The sequence below is a fragment of the Littorina saxatilis genome, linkage group LG8 (assembly GCF_037325665.1).
Source record: "Littorina saxatilis isolate snail1 linkage group LG8, US_GU_Lsax_2.0, whole genome shotgun sequence".
Lineage (NCBI taxonomy): Eukaryota > Metazoa > Mollusca > Gastropoda > Littorinimorpha > Littorinidae > Littorina > Littorina saxatilis.
In genome coordinates, this window is record NC_090252.1 from 55,308,334 (window position 1) to 55,335,435 (window position 27,102).

Sequence of the window (27,102 nt, forward strand, 5' to 3'; positions counted from 1 at the left end):
ATTGTTTTTCCCCTGAGGATTGTGTGTGTGTGTGTATGTGCGCGCTCAGCGATGCTTACAAAATCACAGCACAGATCTTTATGAAACGTTTTTCTTTGATGACGTTATATTTGACAGACAGACAGACAGACACACAGACACAGACACACACAAACACACACTCACATACACACACTCACACAGATGCATATCGAAGTTTAACAAACCAGATTTTTATAATTCAAACGTAGAATGTATTACTTTTCTCACACAAAGGAAACTGTACACGACAGAAAATGTTTGAAACAGTCAATACATCGCTCAACATCAAATTTACAAAAATTGCAAAGTTATTTACATGTTAGATTATACAAATGATGGTCAGTTAAACAATAGTCGTTTGTATGTTACAGGTGCTCTGTCAGGATATATATATAGCCTACAATAGTTAGCTGAACGTGATATTCTCAGGTTGAATTTCCTTTGGTACCAGTGGCAGAGTGTTCACACTGTTTGTCATGTGTTATGTCTTCTCATTTCTGTAAAATGTCAACCGACATTTCTCTGTGGCAGACATCATAAGATGTTTGGTGGCTTGTTGACAGACCAGCTTTTTTGTAGGTCCAAGGGGACCATATCGTCTTTTGTTTCATCTTTATCGACCAAGGCGGAAGGCCGCGGTTGATAAATATGAGACAAAAGGCGATATATGCTCCCCGAGGACCAACAACAAAATGCTGGTCTGACAACAAGCCACCAAACATCGTTTTTGTCATCATTTTGGTTGTGCAACAAAATGCACAATAACCCACAGGGAGACGAATTTTTAGAATCTAACTCCGGGTCACAAAGCATCGTCACAGTAGCACGAGATAACACATCAAACTTGTATGTGACGTCAAACGTAGCTTGTTGACGCTTTTCTTCCAGTCTGAAAATGTACAGAGCTGCGATCATACCTGTGAATTCAGTAAGCGTTGAGAATATTTCTTTTCTTTTAAGTGTTTATGACTTTTCGTTGTGGATTTTGCGATTACAGAGATAAGTTGCAAATTGACCATGAGAGTCGCCGCGGTAATTATCAACATTGATTGGGTCTTTGAGAGTGAATGCTTACAATCGTTGTCCTCGGAAACACAAATCCAAAGCCGCGATGGTTCCACACATCAAACAATCAGCCTGATTGGCTTTTACTTTGACAATCCACGTTTCACCTGAAAGCTCAAACCCATTCACCACCTCGAGCTATTGCATGGGGAACATCATATTTATTTCCCAGGTGTTTGTGAATGAAAACTCGTGAACATGATGACAAAGTCTGTACCCCATATGCAAGGTTTAGTTATCATCTTAGAAAATTAGCACGTTACTTTCCTTCGTTTTTTTCTTGGATTAAGGATTCCTTGACCCTACAGGAAATTTTAATTTTAAAATCGATTACCGCTGTCACAAGGGGTAGTCTTCAGTCTGAAGATGTTGCTGTTTTAAATTCGAGCAAATGTGAATGTTGTTCTGGAGCTGCCCTGAAGCAATTATCAGGTGAGAAGTAAGTACTACTAGCTGTTGCCACTTTATGCTTTGCATGACAGAACCGACTTTTTGTTTTTGTTTTGTTTTGTTTTTTTCGCTGACCTTGAATACATCATGTTCGGTCATGAAGTAGAAGTAATACAACGTACATATGTCTCCCCTACAAGTGCTTTTCCCCTCATATTTTCTTTCTTCCTGCATTTCTTTCTCAATCTTCTGTCTGTTTGTCTCTCTTTCTATTTTCTTTGTTTCCTTCTTTGTTTGTTTTCCTTCCTTTTATCTTTGATACATGCTGAACAAGAACACATGATTATATTATATATTTTCTTGATATTAGGCTCATTGTGATAGTTGCGAATGAATGAAGGGATTAGTTTTTTTTCCGATTAAGGTACATGCTGTGATTTGGAATCTGGCGGTGAGTGTATGTACCCGTGTACGTATATTTCTTTCTTTCTTTATTTATTTGGTGTTTAACGTCGTTTTCAACCACGAAGGTTATATCGCGACGAGGGAAAGGGGGGAGATGGGATAGGGGAAAGGGGGGAGATGGGATAGAGCCCCTTGTTAAGTGTTTCATGTTCACAAAAGCACTAATCAAAAAATTGCTCCAGGTGCTTGCAACGTAGTACAATATATGACCTTACTGGGAGAATGCAAGTTTCCAGTACAAAGGACTAAACATTTCTTACATACTGCTTGACTAAAATCTTTACAAACATTGACTATATTCTATACAAGAACCACTTAACAAGGGTTAAAGGAGAAACAGAATCCGTTAGTCGCCTCATACGACATGCGGGGTGCAGAGAAATAAGGATGTGGAAAAGAAGACTTTTGGTAAGTGAAATAAAGATGATGGATCCAGTCAGGTAGAAATAAGACAACAAGAAAAGAATTGGAAAACTGCAGGGAATAGTAGGGAGAGTTTTCTTGGAAGGAAATATAGGTGAAAGGACTGGTAAGGCAGAAATAAGACAAAAGAAGAGAAGAAACAGAACCGTTAGTCGCCTCTTACGACATGCTGGTTAGCATCGGGTAAATTCTTTCTAGTCCCAACCAATATGGGACTCCCCCTAACCCGCGGGGGGTGTACGTATGTTTGGTTTTGATTATCTGCTAGAGGAAGTAGAGATCAACAAAATATTAATTATGGCCGCCATTTGCATTTTCTATTTTCCAAAACACACACACCCACTCACACACCCACAATTCTAGTATGACGATATACACAATGGTTTACTTCAGATTTTGGATATATGAATGGAAAATGTTGGCCATTTGTTCTGGTCATAAAACTAGAGTGCATTTTGTTTAAATTTGAGAAAATTGAATTAAATTGTAACACATGCCCGCTGAATAACTCCAAATGGCAGGACAAAAAGAACATGTTAAGTAAATGGGACACCAATGTGATTAAATCCCACATTAGAATAATTTGAAATGATGTCCACATGTTCCTCCCAGCAATGCAAACAAATCTGTATGACCAAAAAAGGAGGGGGGTTGGGTCACATTGCTTTTGGGGGGCGGGTGGGGAAAGGGTGGTCAAATAAATGATTTGCTCTAAAATACTGTGATGTTGACAATGACCGTCATTGTGTTGGTTGCTTTGAATATGATACATGAAAACAAAATGGATCAAAAGTATTGATATATAAAAATAAAGAAAACATTAATAAAAGAATATACATGGAACATTATGTCTTTTTTGAACAGTGACTGTCTCGATCTATGTCAAATATGCAAATAACATATAGTGCACTGCATACAGGATCTTTGGACTGATATCTTTCAGACACAACATTGTTTTTATGATACTTGAAACTTGTGAGGAACTGATGTACAAAACGTTTTTGAGGTTTTTTTTTGACAGGCGCATGGCAAGAACATTTTTCAATTACTAGTCCAAGTAATAAAAACACACACACACACACACACACACACACACACACACACACACACACACACAACAACAAAAATAACGTTTTGGCATAACACAGAAAAGCTGATCTATTCACAAGAAAATCTGCATTCAAAATAACTTTAAAGACTGAAAACAACAAAGACTCTTTGAGTAATCGTTGCACACCCCTTCTAACCTAAACCGTAACAAAATCTAATTATACATGATAATGAATAAACAAAAAAACAGAAGGTTATATTATTCTGATTTAATTAACAGTGATATATGCAACTCATTCATGAACAAAAACATGTAAGTTAAGAGATTCATAAATTTAGTCATTTATATTGAAAGAAAGAACAGTCGTGAGGTGTATGTGCGTGTTAACACTAAATGGAAACCAAAAACAAACCAACATGTTTTGCATTGAAAATTGTAACTCCCCTCAGAAAGACTCACCGGTTAGGCATGAAGATTTAAAAAAAAGGGTTAGTGCGGAGTTGTTTGTGTGTGCGTGTATGTGTGTGTGTGTGTGTGTGTAGGTGTGTGTGTGTGTGTGTGTGTGTGTGTGTGTGTGTGTGTGTGTGTGTGTGTGTGTGTGTGTGTGACCATCAACGTACATGTAAATAGCAACCGGTTTTGTGATCATCCAGGTTTTGCAAAAGCAGACTTTGCACATTTATTAACGAAGCAATAAAATATAACTCAGCAGTACTTATTAAAAAAAAAACAAGAAGTAAATATGTATTTTCATTGTCATATTTTTCCAACATTATAAATAACTCATAATGTTATTTCACTGAACAAAAACAAAACAACATGTCTTATATGGCAAATACATTTTCACATCAAGAAACTCGCACTAGTTTGGTCTTTGAAATATTCTATACAATAAGATAAACAGTCGGTACTAAGATGAGTGAGTGTGTGTGTGTGTGTGTGTGTGTGTGTGTGTGTGTGTGTGTGTGTGTGTGTGTGTGTGTGTGAGTGTGTGTATGTGTGAGTGTGTGTGTATGTGTGTGTGTGTGTGTGTGTGTGTGTGTGTGTGTATGTGCGTGTGTATGTGTGCTCGTGCGTGCGTGCGTGTATGTGTGTGTGTGTGTGTGTGTGTGGGGGTTATCTACATACAAGTAAATGGCAACCAGTTATCTGGTTATCCACGTTATGCACAAAATAGATTTTACATAGTTAGTAATGAAGCAACACAATATAAAACATAAGAACTTGTTCAAAAGAATGACAACAACAAAATATTTATTTACATTGAACGGAAACACACAAAGACATGCTTTGTATAGCAAAGGGTTGTTCTTGTCAGTAAGGTTTACCGGTTTGGTCATTGAATAAAAAAAAAGGTCGGTCGTGATTTGTATGTATGTGTAATATCCACGTGTGTGTGTGTGTGTGTGTGTGTGTGTGTGTGTGTGTGTGTGTGTGTGTGTGTGTGATATCTACATACAAGTAAATGGCAACCAGTTTTCTGATCATCCACTTCATGCACAAAATAGATTTTACATATTTAGTAATGAAACAACAAAATATAAACACAAGAACGTGGTAAAACAAATGACAACAAAATATGTGTTTACATTGAACGGAAACAAAAAAAACATGCGTTGTATAGCAAATGGCTGTTCTCGTCAAGAAAGCTCACCGTATTGGTCATTGAATTGAAAGTCGGTCTTGAGGTGTAGGAAAACTATAACTAAAACATGTTATCACACTGATCAAAATCATAAAAATAATAGTGGGTGTGCGTGCATGTATGTGCTTTGGTGCGTGCGTGTGGTTGTGTGTGTGTGTGTGTGTGTATGTGTGTGTGTGTGTGTGTGTGTGATATCCACATACATATACATGTAAATGGCAACCAGTTTATTGATCATCCAGTTCGTGCGAAAGTAGATTTTACACAGTTAGTAATGAAGCAACAAAATATAAAACACAAGAACTTATTAAAAAAAAAAAGACAACAACATATGTATTTACATTGAACGGAAACAAACCAGGAACCATGCTTTATATATAGCAAAGGGTTGTTTTCGTCAGGAAGGTTCACCGGTTTGGTCAATTAATTAAAACATAATCGGTCGTGATGTGTTTGTATGCGTAATATCAACATACACATCCATTTTGTAATCAGTCATGAACAAATGAAAGAAAAACATTAACAGCAGTATAGGATTTGTTTTCCATCACACTGATAAATATTTGTTTAACTGTCTTTAGTGTGTGTGTGTGTGTGTGTGTGTGTGTGTGTGTGTGTGTGTGTGTGTGTGTGTGTGTGTGTGTGTGTGTGTGTGTGTGTGTGTGTATGTGTGTGTGTTTGTGTGTGAAAGGGATAGGACAACCAGTTTTGTCATCATCCAGTTACATAAAAACAGATTCTATACAGTCAGTAATGAAGCGACAAAATATAAAACATTTAGTCATTCATATCAAGAGAAAACACAGTTGTTGTGAGATATGTGTTTGTGTGCGCGCGGGCGCACACGTGTGTGTGTATGTGTGTGTGTGTGTGTGTGTGTGTGTGTGTGTGTGTGTGTAGGTATATGTGTGTGTGCGTGTGTTAGTGTGGTATCGACGTATATATAAATTGCATCGAGATTTTTACACAGTCAGTCAGACAGTAACAATATTGTACAATAAAACAGCAATAAAATTTACATTTAAATTTAAAACAAAAGGTTAGTCCTGAGGAAGACTCACAATTTTAGTCATTTATATCAAGAGAAAGAACAGTCTTGAGTCAGAGAGATATTTGTGTGTTCGCTCGCGCGCACACGTGTGTGTGTGTGTGTGTGTGTGTGTGTGTGTGTGTGTGTGTGTGTGTGTGTGTGTGTGTGTGTGTGTGTGTGTGTGTGTGTGTGTGTGTGTGTGTATTGTCAACGTATACGTAAAGTGCATGCAGATTTGTGATCATTCAGTTTACGCAAAAACATTTTGTTAGTCAGACAGTAGCAAAATTTAAAAAAGCAGTGCTATTTACATTGAACAGAAGCAACAAGTTTTGCATTGCAAAGGGGTGCTCCCCTCATAAAAACTCAACGGTTAGGCAATTAAATTGAAAAAATGTCAGTCCTGAGTTATTAACGAATCAACAAAATGCAAAACAACATTACTTGTACTGTAAAACAACAAAGAAACATGTCAGTATTTAAATTGAACAGACAAAACACATGTTTTATACAGCAAAGGGTTGCTCCCTTTGGTAAGATCCGTTGGTTAGTCAATTAATTAAAATGCCAGAAGGGGCACACGGAAAAGTCGTTGAAGCATCATTGTCCATTTAAATCACAGTTTACGTGTCCAATTAAGCATTAAAACAAACAAAGTATGTCCACTGAACCATAAGTTCCAAGCAAGATTGAATTTGCAGTTAGTAAATGAACATCATCATACTGAAACTTGATTTGAGGTTCTTTACACTTGCGTAAGGCAACGTTACATAACACACAACTAAGGATATGCAACAGTTATTAGCCTCAGAGATTTGCCGATGGAGTTTTCTGTTTTCTTTTCATTGGTGATGTTTTCAATAACCACAACATATTAAAGCCTACACAAAGTTGCATTTACACATATTTTAATTCTCAGTGAGTTCAAGACAGTTTACAATTTTATGTATACACATACACATGGTAACTATGAAAGAAGCAAACAAAATGAAGCACTGGACAAAATCTAACAAAATCAGGTTTGATTGGTGCAAGCAACAACACAAAGAGACTGACTCTAGAAATGTCATTTTAAACAAAATCAAACCTGGAACTTCCGAATAGTTTGGGAATGTGAAAATATCATTGGATCTATACAATACATGACACGAAAACGTTTACATTTTGTTTTCAAGTGGACAAGAACATCACAGAAGGGCGGTTTCAAGTTCCGGTCAATGCAAGCTCAAACACAATATATACTTCGCGTTTCAAACGTCTGAGTAGGTGAGTTTTACGTCCTCTGAGGATCTGAACTGGTCTATCTTGGGACAGAGACGTTTCAAATGTGAATTTGAAACAAGGACAAAAACAACTGATCACTTTCTTACAATTGAAAAGCTTGAAGTACATGTTGTGCTATATAACACAGATAATTCAGTTTTTGTACTTGTTTTGAACACACCAAGACAATACATTATCTGGCACAAAAAACTCACAAACATTTCTCGAGATTGTGCTGACCATGGCTAAAATGTAAATACCAAACAATACTAGACATGGTAGGAGGTCGAAGGTCAGTATCATGTAACCAGGGCCAGCAGAACGTTTTATCAAACTGATAAGTTAGAGTGTCATGGTAACTACCTTCACTTCGTGCAACATTACTGATGAACATCTAACAATTTACACTGTTACTAACTTCATCTGTCTCCATATAAAGTACAAAAAAAGAAGCTAAACGTACAGTACATGTACAGCACAGTTATGAGTTCCTTTAGAAGACAATCCATATATCAGGTCACATTTCTAATAATGACTGTGAGGGACGGTCATGTTATATTTCACTTTAATATAAATAATCTTGAAAATATTGGAGGCTCTGCAATTCAATGTGAAAGGCAACTGACAACAACAACAACAACACAGAGAAGAAACAACGCAGTCACAGCGTATAGCATTAATTGAAGACAACTGTGTTTGACATTATTCCAAAATCGCTTTTTTATCGGCAACATATTGTTAAAGTGTCCGGATCAATGCAATATTTACTGATGTAAAAAAAAAAACAAGTCGCGTAAGGCGAAAATACAACATTTAGTCAAGTAGCTGTCGAACTGACAGAATGAAACTGAACGCAATGCCATTTTTCAGCAAAACCGTATACTCGTAGCATCGTCAGTCCACCGCTCATGGCAAAGGCAGTGAAATTGACAAGAAGAGCGGGGTAGTAGTTGCGCTAAGAAGGATAGCACGCTTTTCTGTACCTCTCTTTGTTTTAACTTTCTGAGCGTGTTTTTAATGCAAACATATCATATCTATATGTTTTTGGAATCAGGAACCGACAAGAAATAAGATGAAAGTGTTTTTAAATTGATTTCGACAATTTAATTTTGATAATAATTTTTATATATTTAATTTTCAGAGCTTGTTTTTAATCCAAATATAACATATTTATATGTTTTTGGAATTAGAAAATGATGGAGAATAAGATGAACGTAAGTTTGGATCGTTTTATAAATTTTTATTTTTTTTACAATTTTCAGATTTTTAATGACCAAAGTCATTAACTAATTTTTAAGCCACCAAGCTGAAATGCAATACCAAAGTCCGGGCTTTGTCGAAGATTACTTGACCAAAATTTCAACCAATTTGGTTGAAAAATGAGGGCGTGACAGTGCCGCCTCAACTTTCACGAAAAGCCGGATATGACGTCATCAAAGACATTTATCAAAAAAATGAAAAAAAACGTTCGGGGATTTCATACCCAGGAACTCTCATGTCAAATTTCATAAAGATCGGTCCAGTAGTTTAGTCTGAATCGCTCTACACACACACACACGCACATACACCAGGACCCTCGTCTCGATTCCCCCCTCTACGTTAAAACATTTAGTCAGAACTTGACTAAATGTAAAAACGACACACACACACAAAACAGGCTGAACTAAGTAAATCAAACGCACTAAAATGTACTGTTTATCACTGCTCCCTTGCTGTTTTAATATTTTAAAAGGTAATTATAATGAGAATTTGACTGGTGTTTTGATGTATCAAATGTTGCTAAAACTTTGCACCACACTTTGTTTCTCAAATGAACTACATTGTATAAATTCACCTTATCAGGTAAAGAATAACATCAAAATAAAGTAATACATACATGTACACAAAAGTACCCATACTTGGTAAATTATTTTATAACTATTTTAAGTGACATGCATATACAGTATTCTAAATATTTGCAAATTCTGTTTTTTTGGTCAATCTCAAGACAATCTTTTCCAATTGAAAAATGTTCCATATCCGTTTACTTTCATCTTGTGCGCAGCTTCAAGCGTTCCACATGACTAAAACGAAAATTAAGTGTAGCTTGTGCTGACAGGGATAGACTGTTCACATGGGGGTCAGATGTCAGTCTCGAAGAGTGAATGTTCACACGAATGACAGTCAAGGCAAATGCCGGTCAGCTGTTCAACTCGAATATGGATTTTCGTTGTTTTCAATTCAATTACGTTGCACTTGCAGCTACGCGAGCAATTACATAAGTCAATTGATATTACTCAGCAGACAACTGGCCTTTTATCTATTTCACAAAATAAAGGTGTGGAGGCGGCGGGAGGTCATTAGACAACAAATTATATCCAAACGAATTGTCTTTCACAGAATAAGGTTGGATAAAAACCACAGGTGCTTGTTTGAGAAAAAGAAAGTGGTGGATTTTGTTCATTCAAGTTTGTTTAGCTTCTTTGGCCTCTTGGGCACACTTGTCAAGAGCTCTTGCCAGAGACCCAATCGTGGCATCAACGAAAACGTCGACAGCAGCTATCTTGAAGGAGGTGTCACGGGCGATCACGTTCATCATCATCATCCCCGTGACAGAATCTACGCCTAGTTCTAACAGATCAGCATCACGTGTAATTTTGTCGTGGTCCTCTCCCAGCACGCGACGTGTGAGTTCCATGACGTACTGCTCACAGGCTAAGAGGCGATCTGGCCCAGCCTCCATGGTCTTCAGACTTCCACCATCCATCTCCTTGAAACTGGTACTGTGTCCCTGTGCCTGATCTGATGTACTGGTAAGTTTCTTCATGCGATATATAAGAGCAGGGACCTCTGACCTGCTCATCTTTTGACAGTACACTGTGTAGTCAATGTCGACAGGAGCACATTGTGTCAAGTTGAGGAGCAAGACAACTTTCAAGGTTTGCATAATGTTCTGCTCTGTGGCAAGACTGAATCCCATTGCAATTAGTCTTTTCTTGATAGCATCCTGGTTATTCAGCAGTCCTGTGTCCAAAGGTCCCCAGTTGATGGTCTGCCCAACTAATCCATGCTGTCGCCTGTAGTGGACAAGTCCATCTTGAAAGGCGTTGGCTGCAGAGTAGTTAGCCTGGCCTAGGTTGCCCAACACTGCAGCCACTGAAGAATGTGTGACAAAGTAGTCAAGAGGCATGTCTTCTGTCAGTTTGTGCAAGTTCCATGTGCCCAAAACCTTCGGGGTCATTACCTTTTCGAACTGTTTCCGTCCAAGTGTTTTGAAAACAGAGTCATCTATGGTGGCTGCTCCTGTGAAAACGCCCCTAAGCTGGAGACCTGACGTCTGCTGTATGGTGTGAAGGGTGCACCTCAGAGAATCAAAGGAAGAAATGTCTGTTTGAAAAGCCTGGATCTTGCATCGGTTTGCAGCAGAAACGTTTGCCATGTCTTCCCTTTTCTCTGCTGATGGCGCACTCCTGTTGACAATGGCTATATATCCAGCGTTATTTTCAGCCAGGAACTTCACACACATCCAACCAAGACCAGTCAGCCCTCCCACTACAATGTAGCAAGAGTCTCTGCGGAAAAGTTTTTCACTCAGAAAGCGAACAGACAAATCCGACATCTTGTGATGTTTGAACATGAAGAGTTGGGATAGATCATTGGCACTGCTTCCCTGTGTAGCTGAATGAAGTGCTCGAGTTATATGGGACATTCCCTGTTGGTTGCTTTTCATCCATGCTTTTATCTTAGGCAGAACACGGCTCAGTTCACATGGCTGGAACACCAACTGAGTATCATGCAGGCAAAGTTCTACGTTTGGTATCATGCAGGAGAGAAAAGAACGTGCTTCAGCTGTAACCAAGGATGAACAAGAAATGAGACGTTTTGGAACTTTCCAGAATGTCTGCACATCGGCCATCACGTTCTTGTCGAGAAGAACTAGTGTTAACAGTGTTTCACTCAAGTGTAGGTTTCCTTCATTCAAACTTTCAATCATAACAGTGTTCACGGATTTGTCAGGACACATCAGAGAGAGACAGCTGGCTAGGTGTTTCGTAGACTCTGATGTCAGAATGGTTGCTCTGTCTGTTAAGATGCTCTCGCACAATTGCTTGAGTAGGACCAGTCTGCTCAGGTCTCCTGGCTGATAGTCTGGTATTTGTGATGCAAGGACAGTGGTTTCGACTGGTACAGAAGTTTCGAGACAAACTGGCGTTGGAGAACAGCTGATGACTTGTTCCTCTGGTTTGTCGTGGATGTGCCCAGCCACTTCTAGTGCCATTAGGACTTTGTTATGAGTGGAAGGATTTCCATGCACACCAATGCTGTCTGGAGAAACGCTGAGAGTCAACAATTCTGAGGCTGGCTGTATGAGAGTATGCAACTTTAGGTTTTGCTGACTACCCCTGCAGGATTTCTGGTCAAGATCCGCTGTTATAGCAATCAGATCACATGCTGCAGCCGTTTCTCTGCTAAGAATGACTGCCTTAGTGGGTATGCTGTCTTCATGTGTGCCATCCTTTTGGCGATGATGTGGAACAGTCATTTCTTTCTTTTCCTCAATGCAATTTAAGTACTTGGCACTTGATGTCAACAGAATTTCGGGACAGCCTTGTGATTCCTCATCAGCTTCCAGTGCAACAAGGGATAACTGTAGAGAATCTGATGTAAGTTCTCTGAATGCAATGTGCAGTTCTACTGCTGTAACATGTCGAAGAACATTTTCAGCTACCATCGTCCTCAGCAACCCCCACAGTGCTGTCGCAGTTGGATTGACTTCTTGTTCGATGCCTGTATCTGTTGGTGTTGGCCAAGCATTCAGCGTGCAGAGATAAAAAGGAATCTTTGCGTCCTTCTCCATGAGGTTTTTGACAATAGTCTGGATCAGGCACGAAAGTGAAATGAGCTGATCTTGAATTGCTGTTCCATGCATTTCGTCTGTAATGTGTTCGAAGTACAGAAGGCACACCCTGGAAATATCATGATCTGAACTGAAGGCAGTAGTGATCTCTTCCTGAAAGTTTGGTAAGTGAAGGCGATTTTGGTAAGATATAGTTTGACATTTTAACCTTTCTGGGTGTAAATCTTTGTTGGTAAAGACGATGGGCGTAGAACACTCACTAACAACTTCTGTTGTGTTTGCCAGCCGAAATTCTTTGACTTTTTGCCATTCTGCACTGATCATCTTTGGAATTGTAGCCTTCTGTGGATTTAAAAGCTGTATTTTTAATCCCATGAGCTCAGCAATGACGTGTCCTGCGCTTGACAGAAGTTGTTGGTCAAGGACAAAACCATCCACAGTCTGCTTCTTCAAACGTGTGTAGACCATCATGCTTGTTTCCATTGGACTATGCACGATAAGCCTCTCCATACCGGTGGGTAGGGTGCCCATTCCTAACTCACTCCTTCCGTCCATGACAATGAATGTTGATTGCAGCATGCAGTCCAGGATGCTGGGATGTATGCAGGTTGTTCCCATTTCTCTCTGCACTCTCTCATGAAGCTTGATCTCGGCAATGCACTCTGATGCGTTCTTCCCACCGCCTTGCAAAAGCTGAAATGTTTCTCCATAGTTGAATCCAGACTGACGCAGCGCTCCATATATCCCCTCCTTGCTCATTTTGGTTTTGCACTTGGACTGGAGATGCTGAACATTCACTACCACTGGTGAATGAGGTTCCTCTCTCTCAAGTGTAAGCTTGGCAAGGTGCTTGCCGTTTTTCTGCACAAGAAGACTTGTCTGTGAAGAATCTGCATTGCTTACTGAAACACTGCATGTCATGACTTCATCCTTTTTGACAGTCAACAGATTAATAAACTGTGCCGAGACCGATGCGCGATGCTTTTGATTGCTGATACCAATGTACTGGGCGACAGCAAGTGCAGCTTCCACATAGAAGGCTCCAGGTATGATGATTTTTCCGGACAAAACATGGTCATAAACGGAAGCTACTGACATTGGTGAAATCAGCAATCTGAACTCATCGCAACAGCCATGAATTGGAAGGACATACAGGTGGTTCTTCCTGTAAGTATCAACGCCATCTTGCAGAAAAACATCCATTTCTGTCCTTTCTCGATTGTTCTTTCTGTCAAAAATATATCTTGGTGCATCTGTCAAGTTCCCATCATTGTAAAGAGGTCTGAACTTGATCTCAGCCTGGCGTTCGTACAAGGATCTCACAGCATTCAGGAAAGCTTTTAATTCTTTTGACTTGTCCATGCTCTGGATGGCACCAGACTTGTTCTGGGGAAAGAGGTCTTTCATGTGCGCTTGAAGGACAGATTTGGGGCCAATCTCAACAAAGACAGGATTTTCTTGCTTGACTGCCTTTGCTACTGCTTTCATTGCCTGGCCAAATAGAACGGGATCCCTTGCGTTCTGCATCCAATGTGAATCATCAGGAGCCTGTTCCACTTGACAACCAGTCACTGTTGAGATATAGATCACTGTTGGAATTGGGGGAAGTGATTTGATACCGTTTATGCTTGTCTTCAAATCTTTCAGGCACGGTTCAACGTGGTGACTGTGGTAGGCAACTGGCAAGTTGAGCTGCCTGTAGCTCATACCTCTTGCTTTCAGTTGCTGTTTCAGCGTCGGTAATATGTCTGTATCTGCGCTGATGGTACACGACATGGGACTATACTCAAGAGCAACAACAGCCTTTCCTTGCAAAGTTTTTACCAGTTGACGAACATTTTCCACATCAACATTTTGGATGAGAAGCATCGCTCCACCAGTCACCGTGGCTAAAAGTCGACTGCGATGATAGACAATCCGCACAGCATCAGCAAGGCTCAGGCAGCCAGCACTGTAGGCCGCAGGTATTTCTCCGAAACTCTGCCCTACCACACAATCCGGATAAACACCAATGCTGCGCCACATCTCTAGAAGTCCAATCTGGCATGCAAAAATAGAGATCGGGCTCAGTACAGCATCTTTGGATGGATCCTCCGTCATGAGCCTCTCTGTCAGAGACCAACTCACGTATGACTGCAGATGTATCTCCACTAGCTGCAGAGCGGCCCGGAAAGTGTTGTTTTGCTCAAAAAGTTCCTTGCACATGCCTTCCCAGACTGGAACCATCCCGGAAAAGACGAAGACAACCTTGGGTTTCGATTTGTTGGAAGTGGATGACGTTGCTTCCATCTCAGACAGACGTTCGTCGATCTGTGTATGGAGATCCTGCATGTCTTCAGCCAGAAACGCTGCTCTGTGTAAATAGTGGTCTCGGCGTACAGTGCTTGTGTAGGCTATGTCTTGGATGTCTAGTTTTAACGCTTCAGAGTCTGCCTGCAAATCTTCCAAGCTTCCCTTCAAAGACTCCAAAGTTTTGCCAGAAAAGCAGACGATGAAGTGTGTATGACTTGTATACATGATGTTGCCTGGGGTAACCGATTTCGATAGCTGTTTCTCGGCGCTGCTTTCCGTGTACGTTTCTGGTTTCCCTTTGATAATCAAATGCTTTTGTGTGCTGGCAAGTCCTAACTGTGTAGGTTTTGTGAGTGAAGAATCCCGAGGACAACTGCCGTTTTCAAATGCATTGCCTGTATGTTTCTTTTCTGGACATATCCGTTTTCCTAAATTCTTAACAACAGCGTGACAGTTGCTCCCCCCATACCCAAAAGAGTTGCATGCTGCAATTTTGGCTTTATTGTCCCATGGTATGATTGTTCTTGGTATCTTAAACTTAAAGTTGTCAAGGTTGATTTGGGGATTTACCTCATCAACATCACAATGAAGGGATGGTACAATCTTACCATGTTTCATCATGAGCAACACCTTAATGAGGCCGAGTACGCCAGCAGCCGCCTCCGTATGTGCAATGTTGGTTTTGACGGAGCCAATGTAGCGGTCTCTGGGACTGCCATGCTCCTTGAAGAGAGATCCCAATGCGTTTACCTCCACGGGATCGCCTGCTGGTGTACCAGTACCTGTAAAACAAACAGCATTGTGACCTTGCTATTTCTGTTTATCTATAAGCTATCAAAATGGAAACAAAAAAACAAACTAACCAACAAATAAAAACCAACGAGATAAAAATTGAAACAGAAATAAACCGTCCCCCCCACCCCCCAACAAAGAACAACACACACACACACACACACACACACACACACACACACACACACACACACACACACACACACACACACACACACACACACACACACACATACAAAACACCACCACCCCAACAAACAAAAAATTAACAAACAAACAAAAAACACATGACATGTTTACATTTCACATAATTTAATAGTAGACAAAACATCATACCATGTGCTTCGATGTAGTCCACACTGTTGATGTCAATGTTGGATTTGTCATATACAAACTTCAGAAGTTCCTTTTGTTGAAAACCAGATGGGTTTGTCAGAAGCTTCTCTTGGCGGCCATCTTGGTTGGTGCCTGTTGAGACTGTTGCCCACAGTTTGTATCCTTGTCGTTCAGCCTGTTGGATGTTAAACAGATACTGTCTGAGACACCATTTTAACAAGAACATATTCTGGTGAATATGACCTTGACCTTAAGGTGGTCAGAACATCACCCGTTCACCATGTACAGGATAATTCCACAAGCTTCTGGATTCAGGAAGGCAGAGATAGTGGTAGCAGACGACACTACTAAAGCAGACGACTCTACCAAAGATGGCATCAGGCTTGGTAAAGATGAAGCTACTTCCGGTGAAGCAAACCAAGCTCTCATGCAACTGTTTGTTTTGGACACAGAGGAGTCGGATTTCTGATGACGAAGACTAGAATGAGCAGACATTTCTCTGAGATATGATGGTAAATTGTATGTATTTGTTGCTGTTGTTTTAAAATTGTTTAGTATTGTTTTGCTCACCGAATGAATCCGTATATATATAAATCTTAAGCCGACTTAGGTCGACCAAATGTCGCCCTAAAGCCCCCATTTTACAACACTTTCGATTTAGGGCGACCAAACGTCGGTCGCCCTAAGTTTTGGCGTCTGTTCTCCAAATCTATTGGCCTGACAACATTGCCCCCATGCGCTATCGAGGAGACAGTGCCTAACGTTTCTTGCTTGTAAATTGCACGAAGTTGGGATTTACCGTTTGAGCACAAAATTGAATAAGTGATTTTGAGACTTAGGCCGTCCTTTGCAAAAAAGGGTCTTTAGACAACCACGATACTTATACAAATATGTGTTTAACTGAGTGTAAACATATCATCATCATTAAGGCGACGATGTTAAACACCTATATCTTAATCTTGACTGATTTCCACAGTCAATTCTTGACTGTTGGGTGTAGGTCACTTAGCAAATGTAATTACAACATTTTAGCAAATATTGCTTTAAAAACAACGGATATAGCACTGGTAGCCATAAAGCCCCTTTTTACAATGTTTTTTACAATATATAACATCAGAAATTGTGAAAGAAACAATTGAAAGTCAGCAGAGACTTTCTTCCGAGATTTGTTAAAATCTCTTAGCAGAGAAAGAGAGATAAATAAGTATCCCTTCACAGACAGCCTATTGGGAGCATCAGACCCTCCTCAAGGGGGACCGAGATTTACAGAGCAAAGTCCCTTTGTGGGGGACGTATCACAAGGTAATCTAGTCCTGAGGAGGACCATTATTTTTGTACCTAAACCAGACACGTGTTTCGACACTATTGTGTCTCATCAGTGGTCAGGTGGTACTGATGGCGAGAGTTGTCACCCCATGGTATCCAACTAAGAAGCAAACCACTCTCTGAATGGAAGCTTCTGTTGGCATGGGAGACTACTTTCATCTGACAACCCCAAGGGGATATCTGTGAAGGGAAACACTTTGATTTAAGGCCAAAGTGTGGAATTGGTATTTATTAAGAAAGAATTTAGAAATTTAGACAAGTTTTAACCAAGAAATTAGGTTAAAACAAGGGAAATTTGAAAAAAAAGCCTAACGGGAGGTAGCTCTGTACCAGCCTGCAGATCCAGAAATGGATATGCGAACAAGTTAGATCTAAATTTGAAAAGGTTAAACAGGAAAAGCGGTCAACTTTTCACAGCTGTTCAACACAGGACTTGGTAAAGAAGAATTTTTCTGCAAGACTTGTTCAATTGGATCGCTTGATATATGCATGCATGTATGCAATCGAAACTGAATGTAAAATGATATTTTACTCTCATAGAAACATCATCAGGGCTCGTATTCTTGAAAAAGCTGCAACATTGTGTCCTTTAAAGTCAAACTGTCGTTTAACTACCGCCCGGTATTTATTTTTACTGCCCAGTAATTATTTATTTTCCCCCGGTAGTTAATGTGTGTCTGGCGGAAGGTCGGCAGCTACCAGAATTGGTTATTTTTAGAATAGGAGATTCCTCATGCTTGCTCCTCTCTACAAACAATATTTGAAAAAGATTTATTCTTGAAAAAGCTGGCTTCTAAAACTCAATAAGTCCGCCAACTGCTAAGTGTTATTTATGAAACACCGGTAAGTCTTTTCCGGGTTGTCTCCGAGCTGTAAAGTTAGAGGACCCATCCCCCTCCTGTAAAGTCGCTACCTGTCAGTAACTTCACCAACACTGTCCAATAAAACCGTCAAGTTCGAATAAATCTTGTTCAAATATTGTTCGTAGATCTATGTCCCTCATGGACACACATTGGTGTAATTTAAGCACCGATGCATTGCGGTCAAATATGAGCTTCTGCTCGCGAAAGATTTCAACCGATGCTCGATCATAACGGCGTGTTGCGAAAGCGTGCTTGCGTCTTGTTTAATGCATTACAGTGGCGGGAATTTAGTGTCTGATTCCGTAGCCGAACGGTTATCGAATTCGCCTGATGCGCGATTGAGTCGAGTTCGAATATCAGGCCTTACTTTTTTTTTCTTCTTTGTCATTAATTTTGTTTGTTTTTATATTTAGTCAAGTTTTGACTAAATATTTTAACATCGAGGGGGAATCGAAACGAGGGTCGTGGTGTATGTGCGTGTGTCTGTCTGTCTGTCTGTGTGTGTGTGTAGAGCGATTCAGACTAAACTACTGAACCGATCTTTGTGAAATTTGACATGAGAGTTCCTGGGTATGAAATCCCCGAACGTTTTTTTCATTTTTTTGATAAATGTCTTTGATGACGTCATATCCGGCTTTTCGTTAAAGTTGAGGCGGCACTGTCACGCCCTCATTTTTCAACCAAATTGGTTGAAATTTTGGTCAAGTAATCTTCGACAAAGCCCGGACTACGGTATTGCATTTCAGCTTGGTGGCTTAAAAATTAATTAATGACTTTGGTCATTAAATATCTGAAAATTGTAAAAAAAAATAAAAACTTATAAAACGATCCAAATTTACGTTTATCTTATTTTCCATCATTTGCTGATTCCAAAAACATATAAATATGTTATATTCGGATTAAAAACAAGCTCTGAAAATTAAATATATAAAAATTATTATCAAAATTAAATTGTCCAAATCAATTTAAAAACACTTTCATCTTATTCCTTGTCGGTTCCTGATTCCAAAAACATATAGATATGATATGTTTGGATTAAAAACACGCTCAGAAAGTTACAACAAAAAGAGGTACAGAAAAGCGTGCTATCCTTCTTAGCGCAACTGCTACCCCGCTCTTCTTGTCAATTTCACTGCCTTTGCCATGAGCGGTGGACTGACGATGCTACGAGTATACGGTCTTGCTGAAAAATGGCATTGCGTTCAGTTTCATTCTGTGAGTTCGACAGCTACTTGACTAAATATTGTATTTTCGCCTTACGCGACTTGTTGTTTATTTTCTTCGTGTGCAAAAGAGTACGTTGTAATATCAAAATTGACTTAAAAACTAATTTTAGGCGAGAATGAGGTTTTTTTTTTAATTGATGGTTAACATGATATTACCGTTAACTACCTTGTATACGCCCACCCACCCTATGTACCAGTTTTGCACAAAAGTGGGGGGTGGGCGTTTACTAGGTAAGTACTATACCCTTGGCAGGAGCGGGTCCTTAGCTAGAAAAACGACATTTTGGTCATTTGTCAAAGAAGTGTTCAAAGGATGCGTTATTGCACAAAACTCCCCCCCCCCCCCCCCCTCTCTCTCTCTCTTTCTCCCTCTCTCTCTCACATACACACACACACACACGCACACACACACACACACACACACACACACACACACACACACACACACACACACACACACACACACACACACACTAACACACAAAATCAACCTCTTCAGACATCACTTCCCGCCAAAGATGAAGCTTTGAAGAAGGTGAGAAGAACACAAAGTATTTTTTGAATTTGGAAAAAAGTAAAGCTAACATGAAAATTATGGATCGTTTACAGACAGACGACGGGAGGGTATTTAATACACAGAAAGAGATTATGAAAGAACAAGTACGATTTTTTAAAGGCAATACATTAAATCACCAAAAGAATAGATGCTTTCACCAACAGAATTGCTTAGTTAGCAAAAGTTATTCCAACAAAAAATCGGATGTTTCCACCCACAAAATAGATGCTTCTAGCAAAAAACCGATTGATTCTACCAAAAAAAGAAATGAGACTTGCAAAAGAATTCTCAACAAAAAAACTAATTATTTCAACAACAAAATAGCTACTGTCAGCAAAAAATATAAAGTTTAGTGTACTTTCAGAGACAAAATAGTGTCACTCCATATCATAATCATAATTGTACGTCCAAAGAAAGTTAAATGAAAATGATAAAATCAGTGTACAGAGCAGTCAAGATCAGTGTGTTCACTGCCTGATAAGCGCTGGTCTCGACAGCTTTGGGCGACCGCGCTTTCGCTTCTGGCCGATTGGGATGGTCTTGGCCTGGGCAGGGGGGTTGGTCACCTCCAGACGAATCTCCATGCCCATGGAATGATGACACACGTAGCACTTGAGGAACTCCGGACAGTTGCAGAAAAAACTGATTGTTTTCGTCGATCGTAATCTTCCACACCGACCTCCGACATGTGGCATACTCCTCGAAGTCAGCCCAGGACGGTGCGATCATTCAACCTTTTCTTCGGTCTCTCGGATGGCAGTCTTGAGCGCCTTTTCCAGGGTTGAAGATCCCACGAAGATCGTGTTCCCAGTCTTCAGCGACTCAGCTGGTGACGTTGCCCACTGAAACGCTGTTGTCCACATTTTCAGTGTGCGATGTGGTGCTTCGGCAATCTCGGTGTGCTCTGCGGTTACATTTGGTGCTCGTTCCATAGACCAGTTCTTTACAATGTCATTCTCAACAACTCCGAGAAATCTTGACATTTCCAGCCTCTCTCTCAAAGTGTTTCACTGTGTTGGAGAATGACTATCCATTTCTTTTGTTGAAACTATATTTTCTTTTGCCTGAAGTAGTCAATTTTTTGCCTGATTATATTTTCTTTTGCCTGAGTATATTTGCTTTTGCCAGTTTATTTTATTTTTTGTTCAGACAGCAATTCTTTTGGCGGATCAAATTTTTGTTGTACTTTAATTCTTTGTCACTCAAGCCATCTTTTCTTTTGGTGAAAGCATCTATTTTTTTGGTAGAACCATCTCTTCTTTTGGTTCATTAAACGGGTGCCTTTTTTAAAGACTCATATGAAAAAAGTGCGGGATTTAACCAGATGAGCGCACACGAATTTGTACAAGATTTAAATATACCATTTCTCTCCAATGACCAAAAAGGTGAATTGGACTCAGAGATTACCAGGAAGGAATTAACTATTGCCCTTAAATTATTAAATAACGATTCAGCCCCAGGTCTTGATGGCCTCACTACCTGTTTTTATAAAGTATTTTGGTTGAAGATAAGGGATGTAGTTCATGCATTGATATTAGAGACATCCAGATTTGCCTTCGTCAAAAGTTCGTGAGTTCCGATCTTCGCGAGTTTGTTGAAGTGGTGACGTCACATCCCGTCACGGTCACCACTTTCCAATTTCGGTCCAGATCTACGCGAAGTTCTTCGTGCGCGTTCGTCTGTTTTTCGAAACAGTGATGACGAGTAGTGTTATATATGACGAGTCTTTTTTATCGGAATATTCTCGGCAGACATCTGAATATGCTGGGTACACACGCAACACTGATTTTTTTCTTCGATTTTTAGATTCATTCCTGTAAAATCTCTCAACTCTAAAACAAATAGGCCTAGTGGAAACAAGTGTCTTGTGCAAGAGAGATCAAGGGAGATAATTGGCAGGATATGTCGCCCGTCGACTCAAGTTCTGAGTTTTGTGTGGGTATCCGTGTTCATGCACTAGGCCTCCAAAATGAACAGTTTACAGATGCACAGTCCACAGAAGCGTCGTAAAGATATAAAACTTTAACACTGCGCACATAAAACATATTTTTAACATTATGAAAAGGACTAAAAGTACTCGCGAAGATTGCTGATTGAGGTTCGTCAAACACGCCTTTTTCACCACGCAGATCCATATCGCCAGCGCAGACCTTTAGATAGGAAAGTTCCATCGTTTAACACTGAATTATACAACAACTCATTTCTCCCATCTACAACACAACTCTGGAATTCTTTACCAGACTACATAAAAATTAATAAGTCTCTCAAGCACTTTTTGTCAAAAAACGATCGCATATCACAAACAATTCACTGTAAGCTCAGGCTATATATAAGTGATCTTAATAACGATCTAGTGAGACGACACGTTGCTACAGATGCATCTTGTGACTGCGGATTTCCGTCCGAAACCGTAAAACACTTCCTATTAGATTGTCCAAATTATCGCGAAGCACGTCAAGAAACCATACATACCCTCCCTAACCACAGTATTCACCTCCCCCACCTTCTAAATGGAGACAGACAGTATTCTCTAGATTTGAACAGGAACATTTTTTCCAGAGTACACTCGTTCATTGAACGTTCAGGCCGCTTTGGGCAAACCAGAATCAATGCTCCACAAGCCGGACAACAACTTTAATTTCTGCACAACTCCTACCCATCCCTCTTCTTTTGTGAGCAGGTCTGCATTCCAACTAAGACTGTACGCATATATGGTAACAACAAGCCCTGGTTCAGTCGTGAGGTCGAGGTCAAACTTGACGCTAAGAACGATGCTTTCAAGAGCGACGACCAGGTGCGGTACAAGCAGGCCAAGGCAGAGGTCAAACGTGAGATCCGCCATGCAAAGACTACCTATCGCCAGAAGATTGAAGACCACTTCTCCTCGAACAACACCCGTGAGGTCTGGCGAGGCCTCCAGCAGGCCACAAACTATAAGCACAAGGCTGCGCCTTCAGACAATGTTGACCCTGACTTACCTGACAAACTGAATGTGTTTTATAGTAGGTTTGACCAGAAGAACCCCTCACTCGGTTACCGCCCTCCTCTCCCTGACGATGCGTCTCTTTTGGCGCCGGCATTTACCATCCAGGAGAGTGAGGTCAGGGGTCTCTTCCGTAAACAGAATCCAAGAAAGGCTTCTGGTCCTGACCTTGTCTCAACATCGACCTTGAGGTCCTGTGCTGACCAGCTCGCGCCTGTTTTTACTGACATTTTTAACACTTCTGTGCAGCAGATGTCTGTGCCACGGTGCTTGAAGTCTTCAGTAATTGTCCCAGTCCCCAAAAAGCCCAAGGTAACTCAGCTGAATGACTTCCGCCCTGTGGCACTGACATCTGTCATCATGAAGGTCCTGGAGCGGTTGATTCTGCGGCACCTGCGGGCTTTCACGGGTCACCTGTCTGACCCACTCCAGTTTGCTTACCAAGCCAACAGGTCCGTCGATGATGCCGTCGCCATGGGTCTTCATTTTGTCTTGCAGCACCTTGAGAACCCTCGCACCTACGCTAGAATGTTGTTCATTGATTATTCCTCCGCATTCAACACGATCATCCCTCACAAGCTCCTCCACAAACTGATTGGTCTCGATGTCCCTCTCTCTCTCTGCCACTGGCTTCTAGACTTCTTGCTTGACCGTCCTCAGGTCGTCCGACTCAACAACTCACTCTCTGCCTCACTCACTCTAAACACTGGTGCCCCGCAGGGTTGTGTTCTGTCCCCTCTACTCTTCACCCTTTTCACCAACGACTGCACCTCCGCTCACCCATCCACATACATAATCAAATTCTCAGACGACACCACCATTGAAGGCCTGATTTCTGACTCCAATGAGGACGCTTACCGGGGGGAGGTTCAAAGAGTGGTTGAGTGGTGCTCTGAAAATGATCTCGAGCTAAACGTTCTTAAAACAAAAGAAGTCGTTATCGACCCTCGACGAAAGAAAGACCCCATCTTGCCCCTTGAAATAAATGGGGAAGCTGTAGAACAGGTCTCTTCATTCAAATTTCTCGGCACACTGATCTCTGAAGACCTGAAATGGGACGGGAACACCACGTCCATCATTAAGAAGTGCCAGCAGCGGCTGCACTTCCTGAGACAGTTGCACAAGTTCCGTATGTCACAGCAAATCATGGCGCAGTTCTATCGCGCAGTCGTTGAGACCACCCTGTGTTTTTCTATCACGGTCTGGTATGGCAGCACCACTGAGAAAGAGAAACAGCTACTGGAGAGCATTGTGCGGACAGCCTCCAAAATCGCGGGATGTGACTTCCCTTCCGTTGCCTCTATCTTTGAGTTGCGCTCAGGTCGAAAAGCAGGAAAGATTGTTCGCGACCCCTCCCACCCGGCAAACCACTTCTTCGAGCCTCTTCCATCTGGTAGGCGCTACAGAGCTTTGAAAGCCAGAACTAGTCGCTTTCGCTCTAGCTTCATCCCCCATGCTGTACTGACAACTCCTGTAGTGAAGACGTTGTAATATACTGTAGTTATAGGATTGGGGGGGGGGGGGTTCTTTTGTTACTTAGTCCTTTCACTGCATTCCATTACTGTTCTCATAACTTGTGATAGTGGAAATATGTGCAATGTGGAATGGTCCTTATTTTTTAGGTGCTGGAGTAGTTCTGTGATAGTAGTAGTTTTGTGCAATGCGACTCTAAGTTCAGGTGCTTGAGTAGATCTGTGATAGTCTGTTAATACTGTTGTTTTAAACTGTCTAACTGGCTAGATCATGATTATATAATTTTATGTGATGATCTGACTATATGTTAATAATTACGTGTACTACTTACTTTTAAATGGATTATAAATTTTAGGTATTGTTCTAGTATTCACTAATGTTGTATTGATATTACTGGCACCCCTTTTAAACTGATATGGTTTTTACGTTTACAAGGCGACGATGTGAATTTGTGATGTAGATATGTGGCTGGTTATGTGTGAGAATGTAAATAATTGTGTGTGTGTGTGTGTGTGTGTGTGTGTGTGTGTGTGTGTGTGTGTGTGTGTGTGTGTGTGTGTGTGTGTGTGTGTGTGAGTTGTGTCTGTGTGTGCATGACAGTGTAATGTACGTATGTATGCATGCATGGTGATGTGTGTCTGCATATGTGTCTGGTTGGTTTTTATTTTATTTTTACCGTGCCGTGCCAAGATGAAATCCTTTTGCAAAATTGGTGAATAAATATCTTGTATCTTGTATCTTGTATCTTGTATCTTTTATATTTAGTCAAGTTTTGACTAAATATTTTAACATCGAGGGGGAATCGAAACGAGGGTCGTGGTGTATGTGCGTGTGTCTGTCTGTCTGTCTGTCTGTCTGTCTGTCTGTCTGTCTGTCTGTCTGTGTGTGTGTGTGTGTAGAGCGATTCAGACTAAACTACTGGACCGATCTTTATGAAATTTGACATGAGAGTTCCTGGGTATGAAATCCCCGAACGTTTTTTTTCATTTGTTTGATAAATGTCTTTGATGACGTCATATCCGGCTTTTCGTGAAAGTTGAGGCGGCACTGTCACGCCCTCATTTTTCAACCAAATTTTTGATATAAATAGATAGATAAAATTTGAGATAAAATTACGGGCAGATGGAGATTTGAACTCGACTCAATCACCCATCAGGCGAACGAGAGAACCGTTCGACCACGGAATCAGTTGAAAATAATCGGACACTGTAATGAATTAAAGAAGACGCTAGCACGCTTTCACCACAAGCCGGTATGATCGAACATTGGTTGAAATCTTTCGCGAGCGGTATCTCGTATTTGTCCGCAATGCATTGGTGCTTAAATGACACCAATGTGTGTCCATGAGGGACATAAATCTACAAACAATATTTTACCAAGATTTACGGTTTTAGAGGAGGGGGATGGGTCCTCTAACTTTACAGCTCGGAGACACCCGGGTAAGTCTTTACCGGAGTTTCATGAATAACACTTCGACATATCGAGCGGAAGTGGTTTTACAGGCCGGTATATGAGTTGCAGCTGTTTCAAGAATACGAGCTCAGAGCAATAAACAACAGACTCCTACAAAGAATCATAAGTGTGTGGTTTGGCCTTTGAGGCATGTATGTGTTGAGGTGTATCTACGTGGACTGACCTATTGTCAGTGTGGCAATATTTTCAAAAATTCATGACATGAAACTGAAATGTTGGACCTCATGTCTTTATGTATAATGTTATTATGTTTGGACATTGGCTAATGCACACTCATTATTCTGTGATGCAAACATCGTGAGGAATTGTCAAATAATTTTATGCAAACATAGTGAAGAATTGTCAACTTATTTTAAATGCTGGAAAACTTACTTCCAAAAGTCGTCGTAGAATGACTATTCCGCATCCTTCACCACGAGTGTAGCCGTCTGCGTTCTTGGAGAATGTATGACAGAGGCCAGTTGGCGAAACCATCCCAGCTTTGCTCAGGTGAACAAACATGTCTGGCATTGTCATGATGTTCACCCCACCGCAAATGGCCATTTCGCAGTCTCCTGAAATAGAAGTTAACAAATGCTGTCTTGCAAAAGAAGTGTTGAAAGATTCGACACAGTCATACTAGGTTTGTTATTGTTGCTTGTTCAGAAAATGTACATTTTACCACGTTAAATACTTGTCACAGTTAATGTTAACAACATTCATAACAGCATACACATGTTTGGAACTGCATTGCACTTAAACACCGTCAAACCTGTCAATAAAGACCGTCCAAGGTACTGAGCAAAAGTGATCGTTATATTACAGGTGGTCGTTATGAAAAGGGTCGCCACTTGGCAAACATTCCACGGCCAAGAAATACAGGCACGTATGTCAGACGTCATACACACACACACGCACACGCATGCTAACCTCCCACTGAGTGACTGTGAACCACATAATGAGATCAGGTCAGACAATAAAATTGCCTTGGCCCATACTTGACCTGGTGTTCACCTGCACGTGTGAGCGGCTTTGAAAAGAGAGTAGTTTTGCAGGTATACAGCACTGATACTTACAGGTAGCTTAGACCTTACCTGTCAAAATGGCCTGGCAGCCCATGTGGATGGCGACGAGAGAGGCAGAGCAGGCAGAGTCGAGCACCATGCTGGGACCTCTCAGGTCAAACACGTGCGACACGCGGTTGGCGATGATAGACGCGCCAATATTGGTTGCCGTGTAGTTATCCACTTTGCTTGTGCAGCCCATAAATCCACCACTACAGTCGGGGTTCATAACACCTAAACCCAAAAACAATTATCTCAAGAAACAAGGAAGGAAAAGAGAAATAAGTGAAACAACGGAAACTCAACGATGACATTTCAACAGATCATGTACACAGAGAGAGAGAGAGAGAGAGAGAGAGAGAGAGAGAGAGAGAGAGAGAGAGAGAGAGAGAGAGAGAGAGAGAGAGAGAGAGAGAGAGAGAGAGAGAGAGAGAGAGAGAGAGAGAGAGAGAGAGAGAGAGAGAGAGAGAGAGAGTGTCACAATTTAGTGACATGGATCAAGAAAGTGTCACTCTGTGGGGTGCCTTCTCTTGGTCAATTGCGATAGAA

The 27,102-nt window shown here is 40.8% G+C and overlaps 1 protein-coding gene across 1 annotated transcript; it reads right to left on the reverse strand.

Moving 5' to 3' along the window:
- Positions 1-210: 210 nt before the first annotated feature.
- Positions 211-26,784, reverse strand: LOC138974744 (mycocerosic acid synthase-like). The gene is made up of 4 exons (XM_070347470.1): positions 26,584-26,784; positions 25,883-26,064; positions 15,611-15,785; positions 211-15,264 (listed from the first exon to the last, which is right to left on the reverse strand). Exons 1-4 carry the CDS (start codon positions 26,780-26,782, stop codon positions 9,797-9,799), a joined length of 6,024 nt encoding a protein of 2,007 aa, XP_070203571.1. The 5' UTR covers positions 26,783-26,784; the 3' UTR covers positions 211-9,796.
- Positions 26,785-27,102: the final 318 nt, after the last annotated feature.

Bases quoted from the DNA above. Each gene is read 5' to 3' on its own strand.
- LOC138974744 (XM_070347470.1), bottom strand. From the start codon at position 26,782: ATGAACCCCGACTGTAGTGGTGGATTTATGGGCTGCACAAGCAAAGTG. The intron at 15,786-25,882 runs GTAAGTTTTCCA...AACATCCAACAG, and splicing joins TTCTACGACGACTTTTGGAA to GCTGAACGACAAGGATACAA. The intron at 15,265-15,610 runs GTATGATGTTTT...TTTGTTTTACAG, and splicing joins GGACTACATCGAAGCACATG to GTACTGGTACACCAGCAGGC.